Source organism: Lampetra planeri, chromosome 23 (assembly GCF_965212315.1).
Source record: "Lampetra planeri chromosome 23, kcLamPlan1.2.h2, whole genome shotgun sequence".
Classification (NCBI taxonomy): Eukaryota; Metazoa; Chordata; class Hyperoartia; order Petromyzontiformes; family Petromyzontidae; genus Lampetra; species Lampetra planeri.
This window is the reverse complement of record NC_136129.1, coordinates 8412917-8432784: the sequence shown is the minus strand read 5'-3', so window position 1 is coordinate 8432784 and position 19868 is coordinate 8412917. Positions and strand designations below refer to the sequence as shown.

Here is a 19868-nt window from a genome sequence, read left to right as displayed (position 1 = left end):
TTGACTCCAGGTCTACCAACCCCACACACCCCCCCCCCCCAAAACTTCTCCTTTCAGCACCGCTAGCCACAGGTGATATCCTGGTGGGTACGGGAACAGAACCAAAATATTTTATCATCCTGGAGGAATCCGATGAGCTATCAAGCTCTTTTTCACAGTATGTCCCAGTAGGGGCGGGTCAGAACGTTGCAACAAAAACACGATAGGAGTGAAAAGTATAGGAAAGGTAGGCAAGTACGGGAAGGGGTAGGAGGCGGGGGGGTGGGGGGGGGGCGGCATACCCGGTAGCTGATGCGGATGAGCTGCACGAACACGGAGAGCGGCATGCAGAGCAGGATGTCGCTGACAAGCGCCCAGCCCTCGCCGTACTCCCCGTGGATGGGCGCCGGCGGCGTGAACCGGCGCCAGTCCTGCACCTCCATGTACACTGATCGGGGCACAACGAGTCCGCGTGAGTCACTCGTAGGAGCGGAGGTCGAGGCGCAGCCTTGCAATCTGATCGCTCGTGCCACTGCTGGCGGAAGGGCCCTCCCCGCTAGGCGGAAGCTCTGGAGAGGCCGCCGCCCCCCCCCCGCTCTGATGACGCTCGAATGAGGGACTACCCACGCTTTACACCACCGCGCGTGACCTGCCAATCGACTGTGGCGAGATGTTAACTACCGCGTCTGGTGCACAGGAGGTCGTGGGTTCAATCCCGACTCTGACGCCTGTATATTTGTGCATGTTCTCCCCGTGGTCACGTAGATTTTTCTCTGGATCCTCCGGTTTTTCCCTCCACATTTAGAATCAACATATGTTCAGAGTATTTGGCTGCTATCAATTTCCACGTGATAAACCACTTCGTTGGCCAGGTCGCTTGTGAACAAGAGCTATTCTAGCTCAGCGGGCCTTACCTGGTAAAAAAAAATGTTTTAGTTTAGTTTATCGTTATTATATTTGCTGGCTGGCCCCTCTAGCGGAGGTCCCAGGTGAGTGTGAAAACAAACCAAGAAGAAGAAGTCAGTATCATTTTCAACTGTGGCAAATATAGCACCGCGACACCGACACGCGTTGGGCCGACTCTTCTTCGAACAACGGCACGGGATTTTTAACGTCCACTGCTATCCAGACGGGCGTGTGTTTACGGCAAATACGCCGGGAGAGTTAACCGGGCTTGCCATCAAGGGTCGAGCCACGAAATTCTAAGAATCGCTACGAATTCACTACCGCTCGGCCACTGCATGTAGTAGGTACGTTGAACTCATTTTGTGTCTTGCCGATCTTGTCAAGGAGCATAAATCATCGACCAGACTCCGGTCATCCTCGCAGCAGCGGCTTTTGGCTGGCCATCGCACGAAGACGGTCACCGCATCGCGCGCTTGCGGATGCGCTTCTGCGGCCGTCTGGAACGCTCTTCCTTCTGATATTGGAAAGCCATCGTAGCTATGCACTTTTAAATCATCTAGATTGAAAACTCATTTGTTTACAACTGCTTTCCGTGTGTTAGTTTGTCATCCGTCCCCCGCACCTCCGATTAGCACGCTTGGTTCGTCGTACGGTGCAAAAAAAGTTCAACATACATACGTACAAACGTTCTAATCGGGAGGCACGTTTGCCTTTGGGGGGGGCGGGGGGGGGGGGGCTTCACGCGCGAGCCGGCCGCAGACCCCCTGACCTGTTTCCTCCGCAAACAGCTGCTCCGCTTGGCTGCTCGGCGACGTGCTGCTCTGCCCCGTGCCCACGGAGGGCCGCCCTTCGCTTTGGTCTCCTTCCCACCGGGGGGCCACCTCCGAGGCCACCTCCGAGAGCGTGCCGGGGTCCTTGGAGTTCTCGGCGGCCCGTGGGCCTGCACGTTAAGTACAACCGAGCGGGGGACAGATTAAAGCGCCCCGCGTGAGGCAAAGGCGCGGGGCTTCGTTCTTTCGTGGAACGCCGGAGTCGGCGAGGCCCTTCTCGCCATCGAAGCGGTGTGCCCGCAGCAGGGCGAGCGTGCAAACGAGGGCGGCCCCTTGGTTCTCAAGTTAAAAGCGGAATGATGGGAAAAACGCGCATCCTAGTCGTACGAGGATAACGCTGGCAAACGCCTTTTGATAAATCGACAAGTGTCACGATGACGGGGGGGGGGGGGGGGTGCTGTAGTTAGCACGCTGCGCTATGAACCTGGCAACCCGAGTTCGATTCCTGGCCATGGCCAATATCAGTGGCAAGTAACATCAGAAGCGGTTCTGCCCACGTTCATCAACCTGCAATTACCAGTGTGAGGTAAGATAAATAGACATGGCTTGGGGAGGCCTTTATCCCGATTTTTGGGATCTGCTCAGATGGCTGGAATTTATATAAATTATGATGACGATGGCTTGAAAATTCTTCCAATTCAGCCATCCATCAATCGGTGTACCTTGGTGCTGCTCTCACGGTCAGGTCACACATTTGAAAGAGACGTTTTATCTCTGATGTTCAGTGCGCAGCTCATCGTCGTCATACAGCCAGAATCAGAATATTTCCGAATCAGAATATTCAATTATACTGCAGGAGGAATCCGATTAGCTACAAAGCTCTTTTTCACCGATATCCAGTAAGGGTGGGTCAGAACGTCACAACAACTAGCTTCAGGCGCTTAATCTTTGGGCGTAAACCAACAGTCCTCTGTGTGAACACCGCGTGGAGCCCAACGTACCGTCCCCGCTGGTCTCCGCGAGCGACGACCCCTCGCCGTCGGGGGCCTCCGCCCCTCCCCCTGGCAGCGCGGCGGGCGGCTCCTGCTTGAGCTTGTGGCCGTGCACGATGTACCAGAGGAAGGTGTGCAGGATTCGCAGGCGCGGCATCTTGGGCATGAAGCCCAGCGAGCGGCCCAGCCCTGGGACTGCAGGCGCAAGCGCACACGGGTACGCGACGGTGGGTACGCGACGGTGGGTACGCGACGGTGGGTACGCGAGGTGGGTAAGTTTGTGTGCGAGCACAGGTACGCGCGCGCACGTGCGCCGGTACGCACACAAGTATACAGGTGAACGGTCGGGGCGCGCGTAAACAGACGCGCGCGTAAAGCTGCAGATAAGCGGAGTGTCCAGGTACGCACGCAGCTGCACGCTGCACGCACAAAGGCACACGGGCGGCTACACACGCACGCGCACGGAGGCCCGCTCACCCGCGATCGAATGGCGTACGACCCAGCGGCGAAACGCGCCAAGCGACGGCACACCCCTGGCCTACCGATGGGCGGCGAGTAGTCGAGCAGGGGCGTGATGCCCATCCTGATGTCGATGGCGCGCTGCAGCCCCGGCGTCCTGGCCGCCTTCTGTCCCGTCGCGGAGACGCGGCCGCCGCGCGAGTCCCCCGACTCGCCCGCCTCCTCGCACGAGTCCCTCCACTCGCCGGTCTTCTTGGTGCCGCCCGGCGACGTCTCGTCCGGCGCCGCCGCCGCCGCCGCCGCCGCCGCCCCCTCCGCCTGTGCCTTGTGCGCCTGCGCCGACGCCTTGGCCCTGCCAACCGTGGATTGGCAGCCAAAAATAAAAAAACGCTTTTGTTGGACCGTTTGCCGAACGCTTCGCCGTCGTTCGGCGGGAGGTGAACGTGGCCGATCGGTCGCTTTGACGCTCGTTGCCGAGGTTCGCAGTTTTGAGCCGGGCGGCCGCCCTGGTTAATACCGCGGGTGTGCTTAACCGCAACTTCACAACGGACGCTAAAAATCCTGTAATGTTATTCGAAAGAGTACGCCAATGTGCAAAATGACTCAATTGGGTAAAACCGCGCAGCAACGTCGCCCCCTCCCGGCAGACTACCCCTCTGTGAAACAGTGCCTTTGCGATAGCCTTGCGCTATTGAGCATCACATGAATATCACATTTATTAAATTATTGTTGTTAACATTAGGCTCTCTCCACTGCTTGCCGCGGGCACACGTGGGCACCAGGTTCTGAAATTATGCTGGGGGGGTTTGGGGTGGGGTATGGAGGAGGGGTGGGGGGGTGAGGGGGGGTGGGGGGGGGGGCTTGGGGTGGGTGGAGGGGGCCACTCACCTCTGGGAGGAATAGGAGCCGGAGATCCGGAAGCGCACCTGCTCCAGTGCGCTCTTCACCAGCGGGTCGTGGGGGCTCACGGACGGGTGAACGACCAGCTCCACCTGGTCACGCGCCACCCAACAACCGCCGAGGCTACGTACGGAGGGCGTCTGTCCGCGTGTTTTTGCTATCGGCGATAATAACGAGCGTTTGTGTATGGCATCGTTCGAGCGAGCCGCGCCTCGCAACGCTGCACAATCCGCAAGCACCGAGGTGCCTTTATATTAAGCTCATTAGCGAGTGCGTATACGTGTGGGAGTAAACCCACGCTTGCGAGGGGGCAGCACTCTATCCCATGCAGATTGATATTAGTTTGCACTTTTGCCGTACCACTTTCCCCTCAGAATCCGAATCTTTATTTAGACCGGAGGAATTCTCCTGGCGAGCCAGCTCCTCCTCGACACCCACAGGAAAGGGAGTTTCACGACGTTTGTGCGGTGATCCACCAACCCTCGCTGCCTCCACAGTGCCGGATCACGCGCCACACATGCATAGCCACCACCAAAAATCCCCCGAATAGCTTTGACAGACTGTTTGGGCAAGTGCGGTTAGCGAGCACCTATGAAGGCCGGCACGGCACACGACAGGGTGGGTGGCCAGCACCACGCCCGGCTGCCTTTGTCTGCCGAGTGGTGATGTCTACACACAGCACCAAGTACTCATTTGAGGTTGAGTCGACCTAGAGGAGGCCCAGGACCGGTTCAAATAATTGTCACTGTAGTGTTCGCCGTGAGGCCACGTGCACAGCAGCCACCGCTACCACCACATGCACCATCACCGTCGTCAATGCCGTGATGGTGCGTGTGCGATGGCATTAGCGGTCATTGCACCGCAACTACCAACCCAGTCGCCTCCGTTCGAAGTGGCTGATATCTGAACCGCCGGGCCTTCCCCTTCCGCTCCCCACCGAAGCCTCGACAAACAAAACAAAAAAAGGCACCCACTTTTTTGGCGATGCCATCCTGCACGACGGTGGTGCGGTAGAGACGCAGCTGCCCGTCATCCGCCAGCCTGTTGACGAGACGAACGATCGACTTGCGGCAGCAGCGGCTGCTCACGCCCTCCACGCGCTCCTCGTCCACGATCATCTTCTGCAGCCTGCGGCGCGGAGCAGCGCGTCGCGAATCAAACTGAACTATTTCAACTCAACAATTTTTTATTTTACCTACCCGAGCTGTGCAGCTCTTTTTCAGAAGCGAACTGGCCACAAATGAAAGCTCATAAAAGTGGCTTATCGCGTGGACATTTATCGCAGCCAAATACTCTAAATGTACGTCGATTCTAAATGTGGAGGGAAAAACCAGAGGACTCGGTGGAAAATCCATGCGACCACGGGAAAAATATGCAAACTCCAAATATACAGCAGGCGTCAGGGTCGGGATTGAACGCACGACCTCCTGCATACCGTGGTGCCCTCATTGCGTTGCTCGCCGCCATGCGTGGCACAACGTTGCGGAAACAACCCGAAAACGCGGCCGGAGGAAACCGTTCAGCTCAGCCAGAAAAACCCGGTTCAGCGCGGTTATATGTACGCTGTCACGCTGCCGCGCTGCTGCGCTGCCCCGATCTTGACAGGCCAGGCGGCTCTGTGGGGGAGAGCGAGCGGCCAGCAATCGGAAAGTTTGCGAGTTCAAATCCTGGTCGCGGTGTCGGTTCCTCAACAAGTCAACGGCGGTTGTCCTATGGGGGAGACTCAACGCCATCGTAGGAACGTGGAATTTCCAAGACCAGCTCGGGCCTGTGAGCAGGCGGTAGGCACCGCCTCAAGGCTCATTTGAGCGGGTGATTCACTTCAACTCCGAGCTCATCTTGACGCAAGAGCAACTGGCCGACAAATGCGAAAAGATGGACTGGATAAGCCGGCACAACGCGTGACAACGACCGTTTGAATCTACGTTTTTGTGTTTGTTTGCATCGTTCTACGTATGTATACGTATGGTGAACTTCATTCGTACAGTACGTAGCCAACCGTGCGTATGGGAGGCGTGGGGGGTAAGGACAACAAACTAAACACAAAAATCAGTTCTCAAGAATTTAGTTTTAAATGTAGATTTCAAAGTGCCATAGCTGCAGTGGCTTCCCAACATCAGAAGAGCATTCCAGACGGCCCCTGGCGCTCCGACGCGGCGCCGGCGAACGTCACACGCACGCAAAGAGGCTCTCGATGAGGCGGTGGCTGCGCACGGCCTCGATAATCATGTTCTGCCGCTTGAGCAGGCGGTACGTCAGACGAGTCGGGCCCCGCGTTGCGCCGGGCTTGTGAGGCGCCGCCTGCTCGCGCGCGCGCACAAAGACACGGGCAGGCGGGCACGCGCACGTAAGCGACAATTCCAGTCACCTATGGGTCTGTTGCACGCAGATCACTCGCTAGCGTCACTCTTAAAGGCGATGGAGTGAACGGTCTCAAACGAGACAGACTAAACGCAAGAAACAATACGGACGCGATCGTGAAAATGAGCCAAAAAATAAATAAGAACCGATTCATCGAGCTGTTGAGCAAATGAACTTGTCAATTGCCTATAAATTAGCAATTTCATTATTGCCTGCTACAAAAAAAACTTATGGTTGGGCGGTGGTGCAGGTGTTGAGTGCACTGTGCTATAAACCTGAAGACCCGAGTTAGATTCCCAGCCACGGCCAACAATATCGGAAACATTTTTGCCCCCGACACCACTTCGCCCAACCTACGCTGACCGTCACGGTGAAGTATGCTCAAACAAACCCCCCTGACCTACACGGCGTTGGGTAGGCCTTCATCCGGGTAGTGGATTGACAAAGGACTGCGCACTGACACTCGGAAAAATTGATCAGCGACAGCGGCGCTGGCGCACCCACCGGCTCAATCAGGAGTTCACCACCCTCCGGCTTGACCTCGGCCTCCTCGTCTATCTCCACCTTGCAGACCCCGTGCCCTTCCGGCGCCGGCCCCTCCGAGTCGGCCGGCGCTCCGGCCTGCCCCGCGGCCGCGCCCAACGGCGCCTCTCCTTCTCGCCGCGCGGCGGCCTCTCCGGCATCCAGCAATGCCACGCTCTCCCGGCACGCCACGGCTCCTCCCTCCGGCGCTGGCTCCTGCTCGGCTCCTCCTCCTTCTCCGCGGGTCCCCGTTTCGCTCGGCGCCGACGCGGCCTCAACCTCAGTGCCAGACCCGGCGTGTGGAGCATCGGCGGGATCCGTGGATTCCGTCGCCGGTGCCAGAACCAATTCTGCTGTGGCAGCTGCTGTGGCTGCTGCCGCTGCTGTGGCCTCCTCGGGCTGCTCAGCCGTGACCTTCACCTCTGACTCATCGGCGGCGGCGTGTCCGGGCTTGTCCTCTGCGGTCGTCTCATCTGCAGACACAGCAGAGTGCATTCGTTGTCATTTTCACCCCAACCGATCGCGGCGTCTCCAGCAGAGTGAAAATGACTGCTAAGCTTGACCTCGCAGTGTCAATTCAAACCTCAAGGTAACACCGACCCTTAGCTTGACCTTATCCCTTAAGGCTCTTAACGCCGTCCCCCGTAACTCTCCAATTAGACGTTCTCCGTTATAGCCAAATTCGTTCACCAACTCCACACCGGCATTCGCCGCTTTGACAAGCACCTAGACGTCGGTAATCACGGCCAAGTCCCAAAGCCGGATTGTGGGATACTGCTGAGCATGGAGCGTGGAGGTGTTAACCCTGAAACACCCACGGAATCTAGCACGAGGAATAAAGCGATGGCAGAAGGAATAAAGCGATAGCACCAGTTGCATCGATGTATAAATCTTGTCCTTCGCTCATGACTCAAAGTAGACCATGCGGGGGTCACGGGCCATACGGTGGGGCCGCCAGGCTCAGGGTGAGGTTACAGGGTGAGGTCACAGGGCTCGGGGTGAGGTTACAAGGTTAGGTTACTAGGTGAAGTTATAGGGTGGGGTCACAAGACTAAGGGTGAGGTCACAGGGCGAGGTCACAGGGCGAGGTCCCAGGGCGAGGTCCCAGGGTGAGGTCCCAGGGTGAGGTCACAGGGTGAGGTCACAGGGTGAGGTCACAAGACTAAGGGTGAGGTCACAGGGCGAGGATGGAGCCCCGCGTCGTTCCGCACTCACCCGCCTGCGGCAGGGGGTGTTTTCTCGGGCGGCCTCTCTTCTTGCCGCTGGCCTTGGTGGTCACCTTGGCCTTCTTGTTCTTCTTCAGGCCGCCCTTCTTGTTCTTAGAGCCCTTCGGCCGGCCCTTCTTCCTGGGCAAGAGGGCGGCGGGATCCTGCCCGGTAGCGACGCCAGAAGTGGCGGCGCCGGCGGCGCTCTTCCCCGGCTGCCTCCACCTCCCGGCCGCACCCCAGTTCCAGGGGAACACGGTGTCGGGGCGCCGGGGGGCGGCACCGGCGCCGCAGCGCTTCACCCTGCCGTGCGTGCGCCCCGGCTGGGCGACGGCCCAAGCGGGGGCGACCGGCGAGGGGCCGGAGCCGCCCGGCGTGGTCAGCTCGTGGTTGCGCGCCCGCTCGCGCTCGATCTGCTGGCTGAGGACGCTGGTCTTGACGAACTGCTGCGCGATGTACTTGGTGGTGCGCTGGCGGCCCTCGTCCTCCATGATGTCCTGCGGGCGAGATCGATGGCGGTCACGACAGCAGCCATAACAACGCGCGGGGGGAATGAACGGGAGCGATGATTGACGAACGAGAGCAGAAGTAACGATAGCGAAGGAACGGAATGAAGAGCGGCGAACTTGAACGGGGACAAACAGAACGACGACGAACAACCGTCGAGAACGATGGACGCTAACCAACAGTGAGAATGAAGAAAAGGGGAAATGAATGAGAATGACCAACGAGAGCGAGAACAACGAGAACGGGAAAATGGCACGAGGACAAGGCGTGAGTAAACCAGAGTGACAATTGTCAACGTCGAACTGCTTTTTGCGTTTAGCTTCTTCTCCTTCCCCGCACCTCCGGTGCGAAAGAAGTTCAGCGTACATACGTACGTACAACGCACGGTCAACCAAACGAGGGCATCCAGCGGAAGGGCGCGGGAGAAGTTCAAAGTTCATTTATTAGGTATAGCCCTGTGAGCCATTCGGCTCTTGAATCGGGTGCAACCGCAACAAACAAAAAAACATGAACAAGAAAACATCTTAAAGTGACTATGTGACTAAGTGCAAACAGAAAATCCAAGAAAAGACAGCAAAATATTGCAGAAAAATCACCGTACACCACCTCTGTGCAAATATCCCAGTGGGATGCAAGTCAAACAACAACTACAACCACAAAACAACTTAGATTAAGGCCATCAGTCTTACTCTGTACTACAACAAACAAACATGGCCAAACCAAAAAACTGAGAAGCACGCCGAACAAACAAAATGCCGACGCACAGTCCCGCAGTGGCGCAGCGCACCTTGACAAGTCCCCTGCGGCACAGCGTGCGGCACAGCATGCGTCCCTCCAGCTTGCCCACGTTGAGCTCGAGGCACAGCTCCGAGTGCGAGATGCCGCCCGTCCCGTGCCTCCGCACTGCAAGAGGACGCCGCGACACACGCGCCAGTCGCTCAGAGCAGCGTCGATCACACCGCGCACATACACAGGCCTACGCGCGTGCCGCTCGCCCGCTCATTTTCTCACACCCACACATTTCACTCACCCGCTAGCTCGCTCGCTCGCTCGCTCGCACACACCTGCACACGTGTGTACCACCCATTCGGTCACACACACACACACCTACACGTGTCACTCAACTCACTCACTCGCACACGCCGGCACGTGCGTTGCACACGGAGTGCACAGCGGCCTCACCGAGGTCCAGGGCCTGCGTCAGCATGTCACGCTGCAGCACGAGGCCCTGCGGCCGGACGGGCCTCTGGATCGGCGTCTCCTCCTTCTCCACCTCCGCCTCCGCCTCCCCGAACGCACGCACCAGCTGCAGGCTCCTCACCATCACGTCATTACCTGCGCCAGGCAAAGCAGGCAAGCATGCGGACGGGTCAGCGGGGACGGGGCCAATCCCGCTCGCCACGGCGACTCGCGCTGCGTGACCCAGGCGTGCTGCGCGAAAACACGCAATGAGACCCCTAACAAAACCAGCAGTATTAAGTGGGTTACATGTTGTCAAGACAGGCAAGATCACAGATCCGACTGGATGGTGGGGCACATCTCATAGCTCAGTGCCGCTTACAGCTTTTTAGTCAATCGCACAGCACACCTCTGATTGGTGGGTGCTGCCCACCTCCGATTGGTCGGTAACACCGCACACCGCCGATTGGTCAGTCGCATAGCACGCTTCGGATTGGTCAGTGCCACTCACCTCTGGTGTTCTTGCAGGGCCGCCCCTGTTGAGTCTGCTTGACCACGGACGTGATGACGATGTGCCCCAACGTCACCATGAACTGGTAGAGCTTCCGGAACGACCGGCCGTCCATGCTCTGCGCGGCAACACGGGGCGTTACAGGGACATGCGAGCAACGCTGGCGCCGACCGTCTCGTCCATAGTCGGGCCCGTCATTGTCACGCTCGATGATTTCCGTCCACTCACAGCCATTGTTGAGTGAAATATATATTTTAAAAAAACATTTTTGTTCGCGAACAATCACGCATTTGACGATAACCAAACCCAACGCTGGATTGTCGCCGCACCATTTCTGTGCGGAGCCTGGCGATGGAGTCCGTACGAGTGGGCCGCATCATCAGCTTGTCGGACAGCTTCTGCATGAGCACCGAGTACTTGCTGTGCCTGCAGCCAGCCCTGCAGGGAACAACGGCGCTCCGTTCAACCCGCACGCGCTGGTCGATGCAATAGCCATCAAGCAGGCCCGCATTACGGCCGGCGGAGGGGTACGTGGTGTGGCCAGAATCAAGCACCACTCACTACCCCCCTTCTACCTCCCCCCCCCTCCTCCTCTCCCCGCTGCCTCTATCTGAAACGCAGCACTGATGTTTGTGATAGCGCCAAGTGATGTTTATTTTATGCCGTGACGATGAAGGGGAGGACCCTAAGAAAAAAACTGGCGCAGAAATCAACTCTGTGCATCGCAAAAGACAGGGCACAATCTGCTGGAATTGTAATGCAATGTGCTCACCAACAGCCATAACAACTCGCACACACAGGAATGCATCAACACACACACGAGAGCACACATTCATTGAATGGTGGAATGTTACGAATGAGAAAGTGAGCAAGTAGACGAGGGTGTCGGCAGTGGCGCCAGCAGTAGCAGCAGCAACAGTAGCTGCAGCAGTAGCAGCAATAGCAGTAGCGGTGTCTGCATAAGCAGCAGTAATAGCAGCAGTAGTTGCAGCAGTAGCTGCAGCAACAGCAGCGCCTGCAGCAACAGCAGCGTCTGCAGCAACAGCAGCGTCTGCAGCAACAGCAGCGTCTGCAGCAACAGCAGCGTCTGCAGCAACAGCAGTAGCAGCAGCAGCATCAGCAGTGATAGGTGCAGCAGTGGTAGGTGCGAACCTGTCGATGTGGAATCGTTTGAGCAACAGCAGCATGGAGTGCATCTGGCTCCCGTTGGGCCGGCGCGTCACGTGCGACTGCAGCGTCACCAGCCCGAGGCGGTCGAGGAAGCCGCGGTGGTAGTGCATCTTCCTCGCGTCGATACTGCACGACCCACGGCACGCACGCGCTGGCATCACCGCACACGCCAAGCCAAACTCTCGCCCACCGTCATCTGATGATGATAGCCATTATTAGATGCAATGCAAGGGGCGGTGCAGTATAAACGATTATATAATGTTGCGTTTATCAACACTAGTCCAACTCCAGTCAACTTCTATAGCTGTGTTTGTCAGTGAGTAAAAGAATAGATGATTGCGACACAGGTGCTGCCCACTTGTGTGCCATCACCAATATTTTACACGTGCAAACTAAGCCACAGCACCCTGTACATGCTGGGCAGGGAGTTCGGGCGGGTGGCCAGGGGGGCGGGTAGGGCGGTGCAGGGGGGTACGCACTGGAAAACGTTGGCGTGGAGGTCGCTCTGTAGGGCACCCTCCCAGCGCGCACGGCCCAGCCGCTCCAGCAAGCAGTACGAGAAGTCGGGCACGCGCAGGTCCGGGTCGCACTGCCAGCCGGCCAGCGCACGCCACCGCAGCTCCTGCGATGCCACGGCCACCAGCGTGTCGCCCCACCTGACGGACACACGCGGAGCGCGCCCAACTCGTCCTTCTCGTCATTTGTTTACGCGCCATTATCTGTTTGATCTGTGCCGATGAACGCCACGAGATGGATATCCCAGGTGGAATTTTTCAATCATTCTAATTCAAGAACTGTCATCAACAGCCATGATTAAATTACTCAATTGGGTTAAACTACATTGCAAAATTGGCCCCCTATTGGCAAACATCGCCCGTGGTCGCGCTACAAGCTTGGCGCAAGCGGCACATTTGCTTCTTTTTTCCGGCGGTTATTGAGTGCGCGAGGGCCCAACGGCTCGAAACGCCAAAGCGCGGTCACCGACGTAACATCGCTATCCACGTACAAAAATAAAAACTTGCCAATTTGTTTACTTCCACTGCACGGCAGAGGGGAGAGTGCGTGCGCGAAAAAAAAAACGCGCGGCTCACCGCTTCTCCACCTCCTCCAGCGTGCACAGCGGCTGCAGGTCGCGGCTGCGCACGAGCTCGGTGACGCACGTGCGCTCGCCGTAGTAGCGGCACGAGCCCTGCATGCCGGCGGGGTCGTCCAGCAGCATGTGCACGGGGTAGATGTCCGGGCCGCTCTCCCACCGCCCCGTCGGCGCCTCCGCCTCGTCCTTGCACCTGCGCCCGTCGGGCAGGGTTGTCGATGAATCCGGTGCGAAGGAAACGATCGGGCGCGGGGCGCACGAAGAGGCGTGTCGTGCGGGAAAGAGACGCGCAAGTTAGGGCTTGGTTTTGCGTATCTATATATAAAAGTTAGTAGTTTCGTGCGTGTGCGTGTGTCACGGGAAAGCTCCTTCTTTCCCGCCTGTCGATTGGCCAAAACAAAATGTACAATCGGGGATGCTAACACAAAAATAAAATTTAGTATTTAAAACATATTTTAAAGTTTAATTTCAATTTAATGAAATTATTTCTCCGCTAAAACCCACAGAGAGAGAAACCATTATCAACCACAGGGGAGGATCGTACTCCATTATTGAACAATTTTACTCATAAAACTTAACCTTATTCCGTTTATTTCAATTATAATTTGTTAATCATTGTTCAATAATAGTTGCAGTGAATTTATAATGCCGTGTCTTGCTTAGTTTTTTATGTTTTAACGTATAAGCACCACGGTACATTCCAAACAACGCTAAAGCTACGGTGAGAAACGTGGTTCAAAGCAGATGCCAGTAACGTGATTTATTATTACAGATGTTAATTTGGCATCATTGGACTGACGTACATCACAATCAGAATATTTATTTATACTGCAGGAGGAATCCGAAGAGCTATCAAGCTCTTTTTCACAGATGTCCAGTCGGGGCACGGGGTAAGATCATCATAACAACAAAGCACAAAACCATGATAGTAGTGCAAGTAAAAGCTATCAAATCACCAAACAACATCTCCAATATATCTAGATATATATTCGTTCATGCGTATTACATTTGGGGAATGCCAGAAAGTGCCCGTTTTATACACCGCGATTGATTTGACATGTCTCCATTTTGAACATTTACTGCATCTGTACTGTGTTGTGGCGAAGGGCGCATGAGTAAATGCACTCTTGATGCATCGGCGCTTTTGTTGCACAACATTAATGTTTGACACCTCACACACTGGGATTCTTGCACACAGCGTTGTAGTACAGTGGGTTTTTTTCTGGAACATTTGCTGGTTTATCAAGGATGTTTCTGTTGCGCGTCGTCGCTTTAAGATGTTCTCTCTTCATATTTTTTTTGTTGCGGTTGCACCCGACTCAAGAGCCACATGGCTCACAGGGCTCTACCGCATGATGTGACTTTTCTTTGACGACAGATGCTTATCTTCTCACAATACCCTCACACTTAGCTGGATACAGCTCAGCAATAGTACATGCTGAGGGTATGTAACAACATTACACATCACGTGTGTACTATGTCTGAGCTGTATACAGTAGATAGTGTGATGTGTAATGTTATAAACAATCTCATCCCTTGGGTCCGGGTAACGCCCCCCCCCCCAGCGAGTAAAAATATATGAAGATTCGGACGTTTAAGGACAAGTTCGGATCTTTTATTTGGACTCTAGAAACATTTAAATGGGTAAGATTACAGCGCGTCTCCATGCTCACGCAAGTGACATTCGTATCGATCAGAAAACTAAATATTTTTTTGGATGATCCGAAACTTTATATGTAGCGCGACGTTTAGACTTTTTGACGTAAAAAATTTCAGACGTCCCCAACGTAAACCCATCGTCTTGAGCTGCATATTTATTCGGCGACTGACAAAAGACGGGACAGATTTCCCAGGAACAGTTACCTCAGCAAGAGGACGATCCTGGGAATATCAGGAGAGTGAGCACACCGCCAGAACGTGGACAGCTCACCAGAGGCAGCCCACGTTCAGTGGCGACTCGACGACTGTACCAGAGGAGTCCTCGTTTAGCGCGTGCTCACACAACGCGCTTTCGCTACAACGCGGTTCTTCTATTGGGGAACACTTTTCGCACGGTGCGGTCAACGGCGGCGAATTACTTTCTTGAGCTGCGGCGGCCGAGCGGTACGGGAAGTTTCTGGGAATACGTGCGGAATAAAACCGTCACGAGGCGGCGTATCCTCTGGCCATGAGATGACCGCAGGCTGAGTTTATAGTGCAAACGTGACTCAAATTTCCATCGTTTTTATTTTCATTTATGCCGCGTAGCGTACGTATGCGTGTCGGGTAATTCCTCGCTGAATGCGGAACTATTCAGGAACGCATCTCCTCGCGTTAAATGAGGAATTTGGCGGACAAGTCAAGGGTTGGAAGGGTTCCCGTTTTCCTCCAGTGGCGTGGCTATCGAGGGCCCAGGTGGAACTACCCAGAGGCCAATGGGCCTGAAATGCCAAGTCGCTGGGCTCTGAAGCAAGGGGTGGTGGGGGCAATTAATTCCTCGCACCAATGAATTGCGCGTTACACTTGAATTGAACATCAGGTTAACGCTGCTGCTGTAATTATAACCGAGGCCAGGTCTCTTGGTTGCCGTTACAAGTGGCACGGGGAGGTTGACTTCGTGGCGTGCGATGGGAACGCGACTTTCGTGGATGCGCGTGGACAACGAGTGGCCGGAGGAGGGGTGGTGGTGGTCGATGCGTGCGCACTTCTCTGTTGAACTTCTTCTCCACCGTACGTGTCCAACCGTGCTCGTCGGAGGTGCGGTATTGGGGCCCGTGGCAGGCCACGTGGGTGACGATGAGCGAGCTGTCAGCCACGCATCGAAAAGAGGTTCGCCCATTTAACGACTTGTTACAAAAAAACACGCACGCACCTGGGCTGCGTAACGCTTTTGCCAACACGCGTTGTTGTGTCTTGTGAATTTCTTGAATCGGCAATAAAAAAAATAACCGGGGAAAGCCGACGGGGCAGCTGTCAGGGCAAGAGGCGTTTGCGAATTGTGCCTTGATGAGCCTCTTCCTTGCGCTGGTTCGAGTCTCCCCAAGTGTTCGTGTAATCCTCGAATCAATGCGGCCGGCTGCTCAACCGGGGCACATCGCGGACCAGCGTGGTGAAGTATGGTCGAATAATCGTCACGAGCGGCACGACAGCGTGTGGATGGGGGAGGGAGGCCCTCATCCGATCGGTATATTGGCAACACGCTGCGAACGCGTTACACGCACCCCGCGCCAGATCAGACGGAGAAATCAAGACAGGACGTATTTCTCCGGCAGCCTGGGATCTATGACAACTGTCCAGTTATACAGCAAGCAAGTGTCAACACAATACCAGGGCAAGGGGTTACCCTAGCCACCCTCCAAACCCCGTCTCAGTCTCACCCCAACACCGGTCTCACCCCAGCCCCGGTCTCACCCCAGCCCCGGTCTCACCCCAGCCCCGGTCTCACCCAACCCCAACCTCACCCCAACCTCACCCCAACCACAGTCTCACCCAACCTCACCCCAGCCACGGTCTCACCCCAACCTCACCCCAGCCCCGGTCTCACCCCAGCCCCGGTCTCACCCTAACCACAGTCTCACCCCAACCACAGTCTCACCCCAACCACAGTCTCACCCCAACCACAGTCTCACCCCAACCACAGTCTCACCCCAACCACAGTCTCACCCCAACCACAGTCTCACCCAACCTCACCCTAGCCACGGTCTCACCCCAACCTCACCCCAGCCCCGGTCTCACCCCAGCCCCGGTCTCACCCCAACCACGGTCTCACCCCAACCACAGTCTCACCCCAACCACAGTCTCACCCCAACCACAGTCTCACCCCAACCACAGTCTCACCCCAACCACAGTCTCACCCCAACCTCGCCCCAACCTCACCCCAACCACGGTCTCACCCCAACCTCACCCCAGCCCCGGTCTCACCCCAGCCCCGGTCTCACCCTAACCACAGTCTCACCCCAACCACAGTCTCACCCCAACCACAGTCTCACCCCAACCACAGTCTCACCCCAACCACAGTCTCACCCAACCTCACCCTAGCCACGGTCTCACCCCAACCTCACCCCAGCCCCGGTCTCACCCCAGCCCCGGCCTCACCCCAACCACAGTCTCACCCCAACCACAGTCTCACCCCAACCACAGTCTCACCCCAACCACGGTCTCACCCCAACCACGGTCTCACCCCAACCACGGTCTCACCCCAACCACGGTCTCACCCCAACCTCGCCCCAACCTCACCCCAACCACGGTCTCACCCCAACCTCACCCCAGCCCCGGTCTCACCCCAACCACGGTCTCACCCCAACCACAGTCTCACCCCAACCACAGTCTCACCCCAACCACAGTCTCACCCCAACCTCGCCCCAACCTCAGTCTCACCCCAACCTCACCCCAGCCCCGGTCTCACCCCAACCTCACCCCAGCCCCGGTCTCACCCCAACCACGGTCACCCCAACCCCAACCTCACCTGAATCTCACCCCAACCACAGTCTCACCCCAACCCCAAGTCTCACTCCGACTGCGCGAGACTCGTGCCACGCCGCCCGTTGCGCTCCGCGTGTTTACCCCTCGTCTCTTGCCGCTTCCGCCGCCGCCTCGCGCAGTAGCAGCGGAGGCCGCGGCACGGGCAGCTCGTAGAAGTCCACGCCCGGGTGCGAGGCCAGGGCGGCCCAGAGGAAGGCGCGGAGGGCCACGTCGCGGCGCGGAGCGCCCCCCCCGGGGAAGGGAGGCGAGCGGGCGGCGAGGCGGACCCACAGCGCGCTCGGGGTCACCCCGTCCAGGCCCTCGAGGGCGACCTCGTCGGCCAAAGCCTCCAGCGCGTCCATGGAGGACAGGGTGAGGTCCATGGAAGAGGAGTGATGGTGATGATGGTGGTGGTGATGATGGTGGTGGGGGGTGAAGAGGCGCTGTACGAGGGGTACAGCGACAGCGGCGCTCAGCGATGAGGCCGCCAAAGCCGTCGATCCGCCGGTTTTGATCTCCTAGTTCGGATAAGCGCAGACCGATGCGACCGCCGCGCGCCGATTGGTCGTCGCGAGGGGAGCGGCGGGGGGCGGGGGGCGGGGTGGTCCGCGAGCCAATGGCGAGGCGCGATGCGGGCGATGCGGGCGGGGCAGGCGGGGGGACGTGGAGGGGAACCCCCCCGCGAGCCAATGGGCGAGCGCGCGCGCGCTTATGTGATGTGGGAAATACGAAGTGGCGGCGCGGGGGGCCTTGTTGGGTGCCCCCCCCCCACCACGAATGTTGCCCAAATATCAATAACTCGCTTTACTACCCCCGGCTTCGCCCGGGACTTGGATTTCACCACGCCCGGCCGTGGCGATTGTTCACACACCACACTAGTTACTCGTTTGAGGCTGAGTCGACCTAGGGGAGGCCCAGGACCGGTTCAAATAATCGTCACCGGTGGTGGCCGTGAGCGGGAATCGAACTCGGGTCGCCGGGTTCGTAGCGCAGCGCGCGAATCGCTACGCAGTCGCTGCCCCCCCACACACACAGGATAAAGACAAAGATCCCCCGTGTAGCCTGGAGACTGTAAGGGGCAAGTGCTGTTAGCGAGCACCTATGAAGGCCGGCACGGCACACGAAGGGGTGGGTGACAGCACCACGCCCGGCCGCCTTTGTCCCCACCGTGACGATGTTCACACACCAGACCAGTTACTCGTTTGAGGCTGAGTCGACCTAGGAGAGGCCCAGGAGCGGTTAAAATAATCGTCACCGGTGGTGGCCGTGAGCGGGAATCGAAATCGGGTTGCCGGGTTCGTAGCGCAGCGTGGCGCTACCCGCTACACTACACTGCGTTACGCTTCCACGTGCGCGGGTCACGTGACAGATTTGACGTCACAGTTCACTTGCCGTGCAAAAAAATCTATGCATTATTGAGCTCCCCCCCCCCCAAAACACACACAAAAGTGTCTTTTAATAATTTGTGCATGGTGTACAGTCTGGCAAGTACCCACATGGCAAATTTCCAGTTTGTTGCATTTCGGGAAGTACGCTAAACATTTTGGACAGATACATAATCACAACTTTGCCTTTTATATATATGGAGACAACACAATGATGTTGTTGTTGTTGTTTATATTTACTAGCTGTAAAGTCGTCGTGACGACGGGGTTAAGCTTCAGATAATTAAGCGTACGTTTTGTTGTCAGTGGTTGGTAGTGACGACGCAATGTAAATGTGTGGCGATCTTATAAATTATATTCGCGATTAAATTATTATTAACGATTCGTTGATGATTCGATTGTTATTATCGATTCATTCTTCGATTTATTTTCACGATCAAGTTTATGTTGGGTGAGTTCATCATGGTGGAGTACTAGAAAGTTTTTTTTTAAACTATAAACCCCCTTCCTCAACCGCACCGGACAGAGTCTCTCTAATCAAGTTGTCACGCCGTGAAGCGGGCGGTGGGGAGTGGAAGGTAAATGCAAATTTGTTCAAATCGATAACAAAAAACTGGAGCAATGTTAGAAGGCAAGCGACGAAGTTTGTGTATCGTTTGCCTGGTAGTTTTCTTGCTGGGAATGAGGGGCGGGTGTCGTGTGGTTTATTCCCCATTTGAAGATTCCCCATTGACGCGCAGTTGGGGGCTTTCGCGACCAAAATTATCCATGAGAGGCTTTGTTTGTTTGTTTATGGATAACTTTGTTCCCGTGTCGGGCTACAATAACACAAACAATAAACCTCGGCGAGCGAGCGCTTTAACCAACCGGCTCGGTCACAAGAGGGCGCTGAGAGCTCTCTCCATCCCAGCGGGTGGCACAAACTCCGCAGCTCGAGTCCCCGAGACGGGCTTTGGGTCTTTCGGTGAGTTTGCAAAGCTGTCAACCCCTCATCAGTGCCCTACATTATTACAGACCAATTCGGACCTTATTGATCACCCCCGTGCCCCTTATACATCTCAACATTCATTGTATACACTATACACTACTATAAACTACAATATACACTACTACATACCTGTCAACCACTAATCAGTGCCCTACCTTATTACAGATCAATTCGGACCTTATTGGTCACCCCGTGCACCTTATACATCTCAACGTTCATCCTACAGTCCCATCACAAAGGAGAAACACAAATAGACGAACAAAATGTTGCCCGTATTGAAACGGCTCTTCGCCGCATGGACCGGAACACTCAAATCCCCCCTCTATCAGAATACGGAGTGAACCGTGTGGGTTGACAAGTATGAGTTTGGTCCAGAGCAGGACAAACTATGGAAAGTTTTTTTTTCACCAGGTAAGGCCCCCACTGAGCTAGACTAACATGGCTGTTTTACAGAAGCGCCCTGGCTATCACAAATTATAGCTCAACGAAGTGGCTCATCCT

The 19868-nt window shown here is 56.2% G+C and overlaps 1 protein-coding gene across 3 annotated transcripts in view; it reads right to left on the bottom strand.

Annotated features, from left to right (window-relative positions):
• GTF3C1 (general transcription factor IIIC subunit 1) overlaps positions 1-17502 on the bottom strand; it is a 34713-nt gene extending 17211 nt beyond the window's left edge. For all 3 annotated transcript variants that reach the window (XM_078605101.1, XM_078605103.1, XM_078605102.1), the window contains exons 1-17: positions 17097-17502; positions 12553-12747; positions 11941-12117; positions 11444-11587; positions 10621-10729; positions 10292-10409; positions 9784-9936; positions 9389-9504; positions 8105-8591; positions 6872-7362; positions 6186-6307; positions 4981-5134; positions 3995-4098; positions 3190-3458; positions 2657-2842; positions 1655-1825; positions 282-427 (exon numbers count right to left, since the gene is read on the bottom strand). In XM_078605101.1, coding sequence (XP_078461227.1) covers positions 282-427; positions 1655-1825; positions 2657-2842; positions 3190-3458; positions 3995-4098; positions 4981-5134; positions 6186-6307; positions 6872-7362; positions 8105-8591; positions 9389-9504; positions 9784-9936; positions 10292-10409; positions 10621-10729; positions 11444-11587; positions 11941-12117; positions 12553-12747; positions 17097-17377 — 3423 coding nt within the window. In that variant the 5' untranslated portion in view covers positions 17378-17502. The remainder of the gene's footprint in view (positions 1-281; positions 428-1654; positions 1826-2656; positions 2843-3189; positions 3459-3994; positions 4099-4980; positions 5135-6185; positions 6308-6871; positions 7363-8104; positions 8592-9388; positions 9505-9783; positions 9937-10291; positions 10410-10620; positions 10730-11443; positions 11588-11940; positions 12118-12552; positions 12748-17096) is intronic.
• Positions 17503-19868: the final 2366 nt, after the last annotated feature.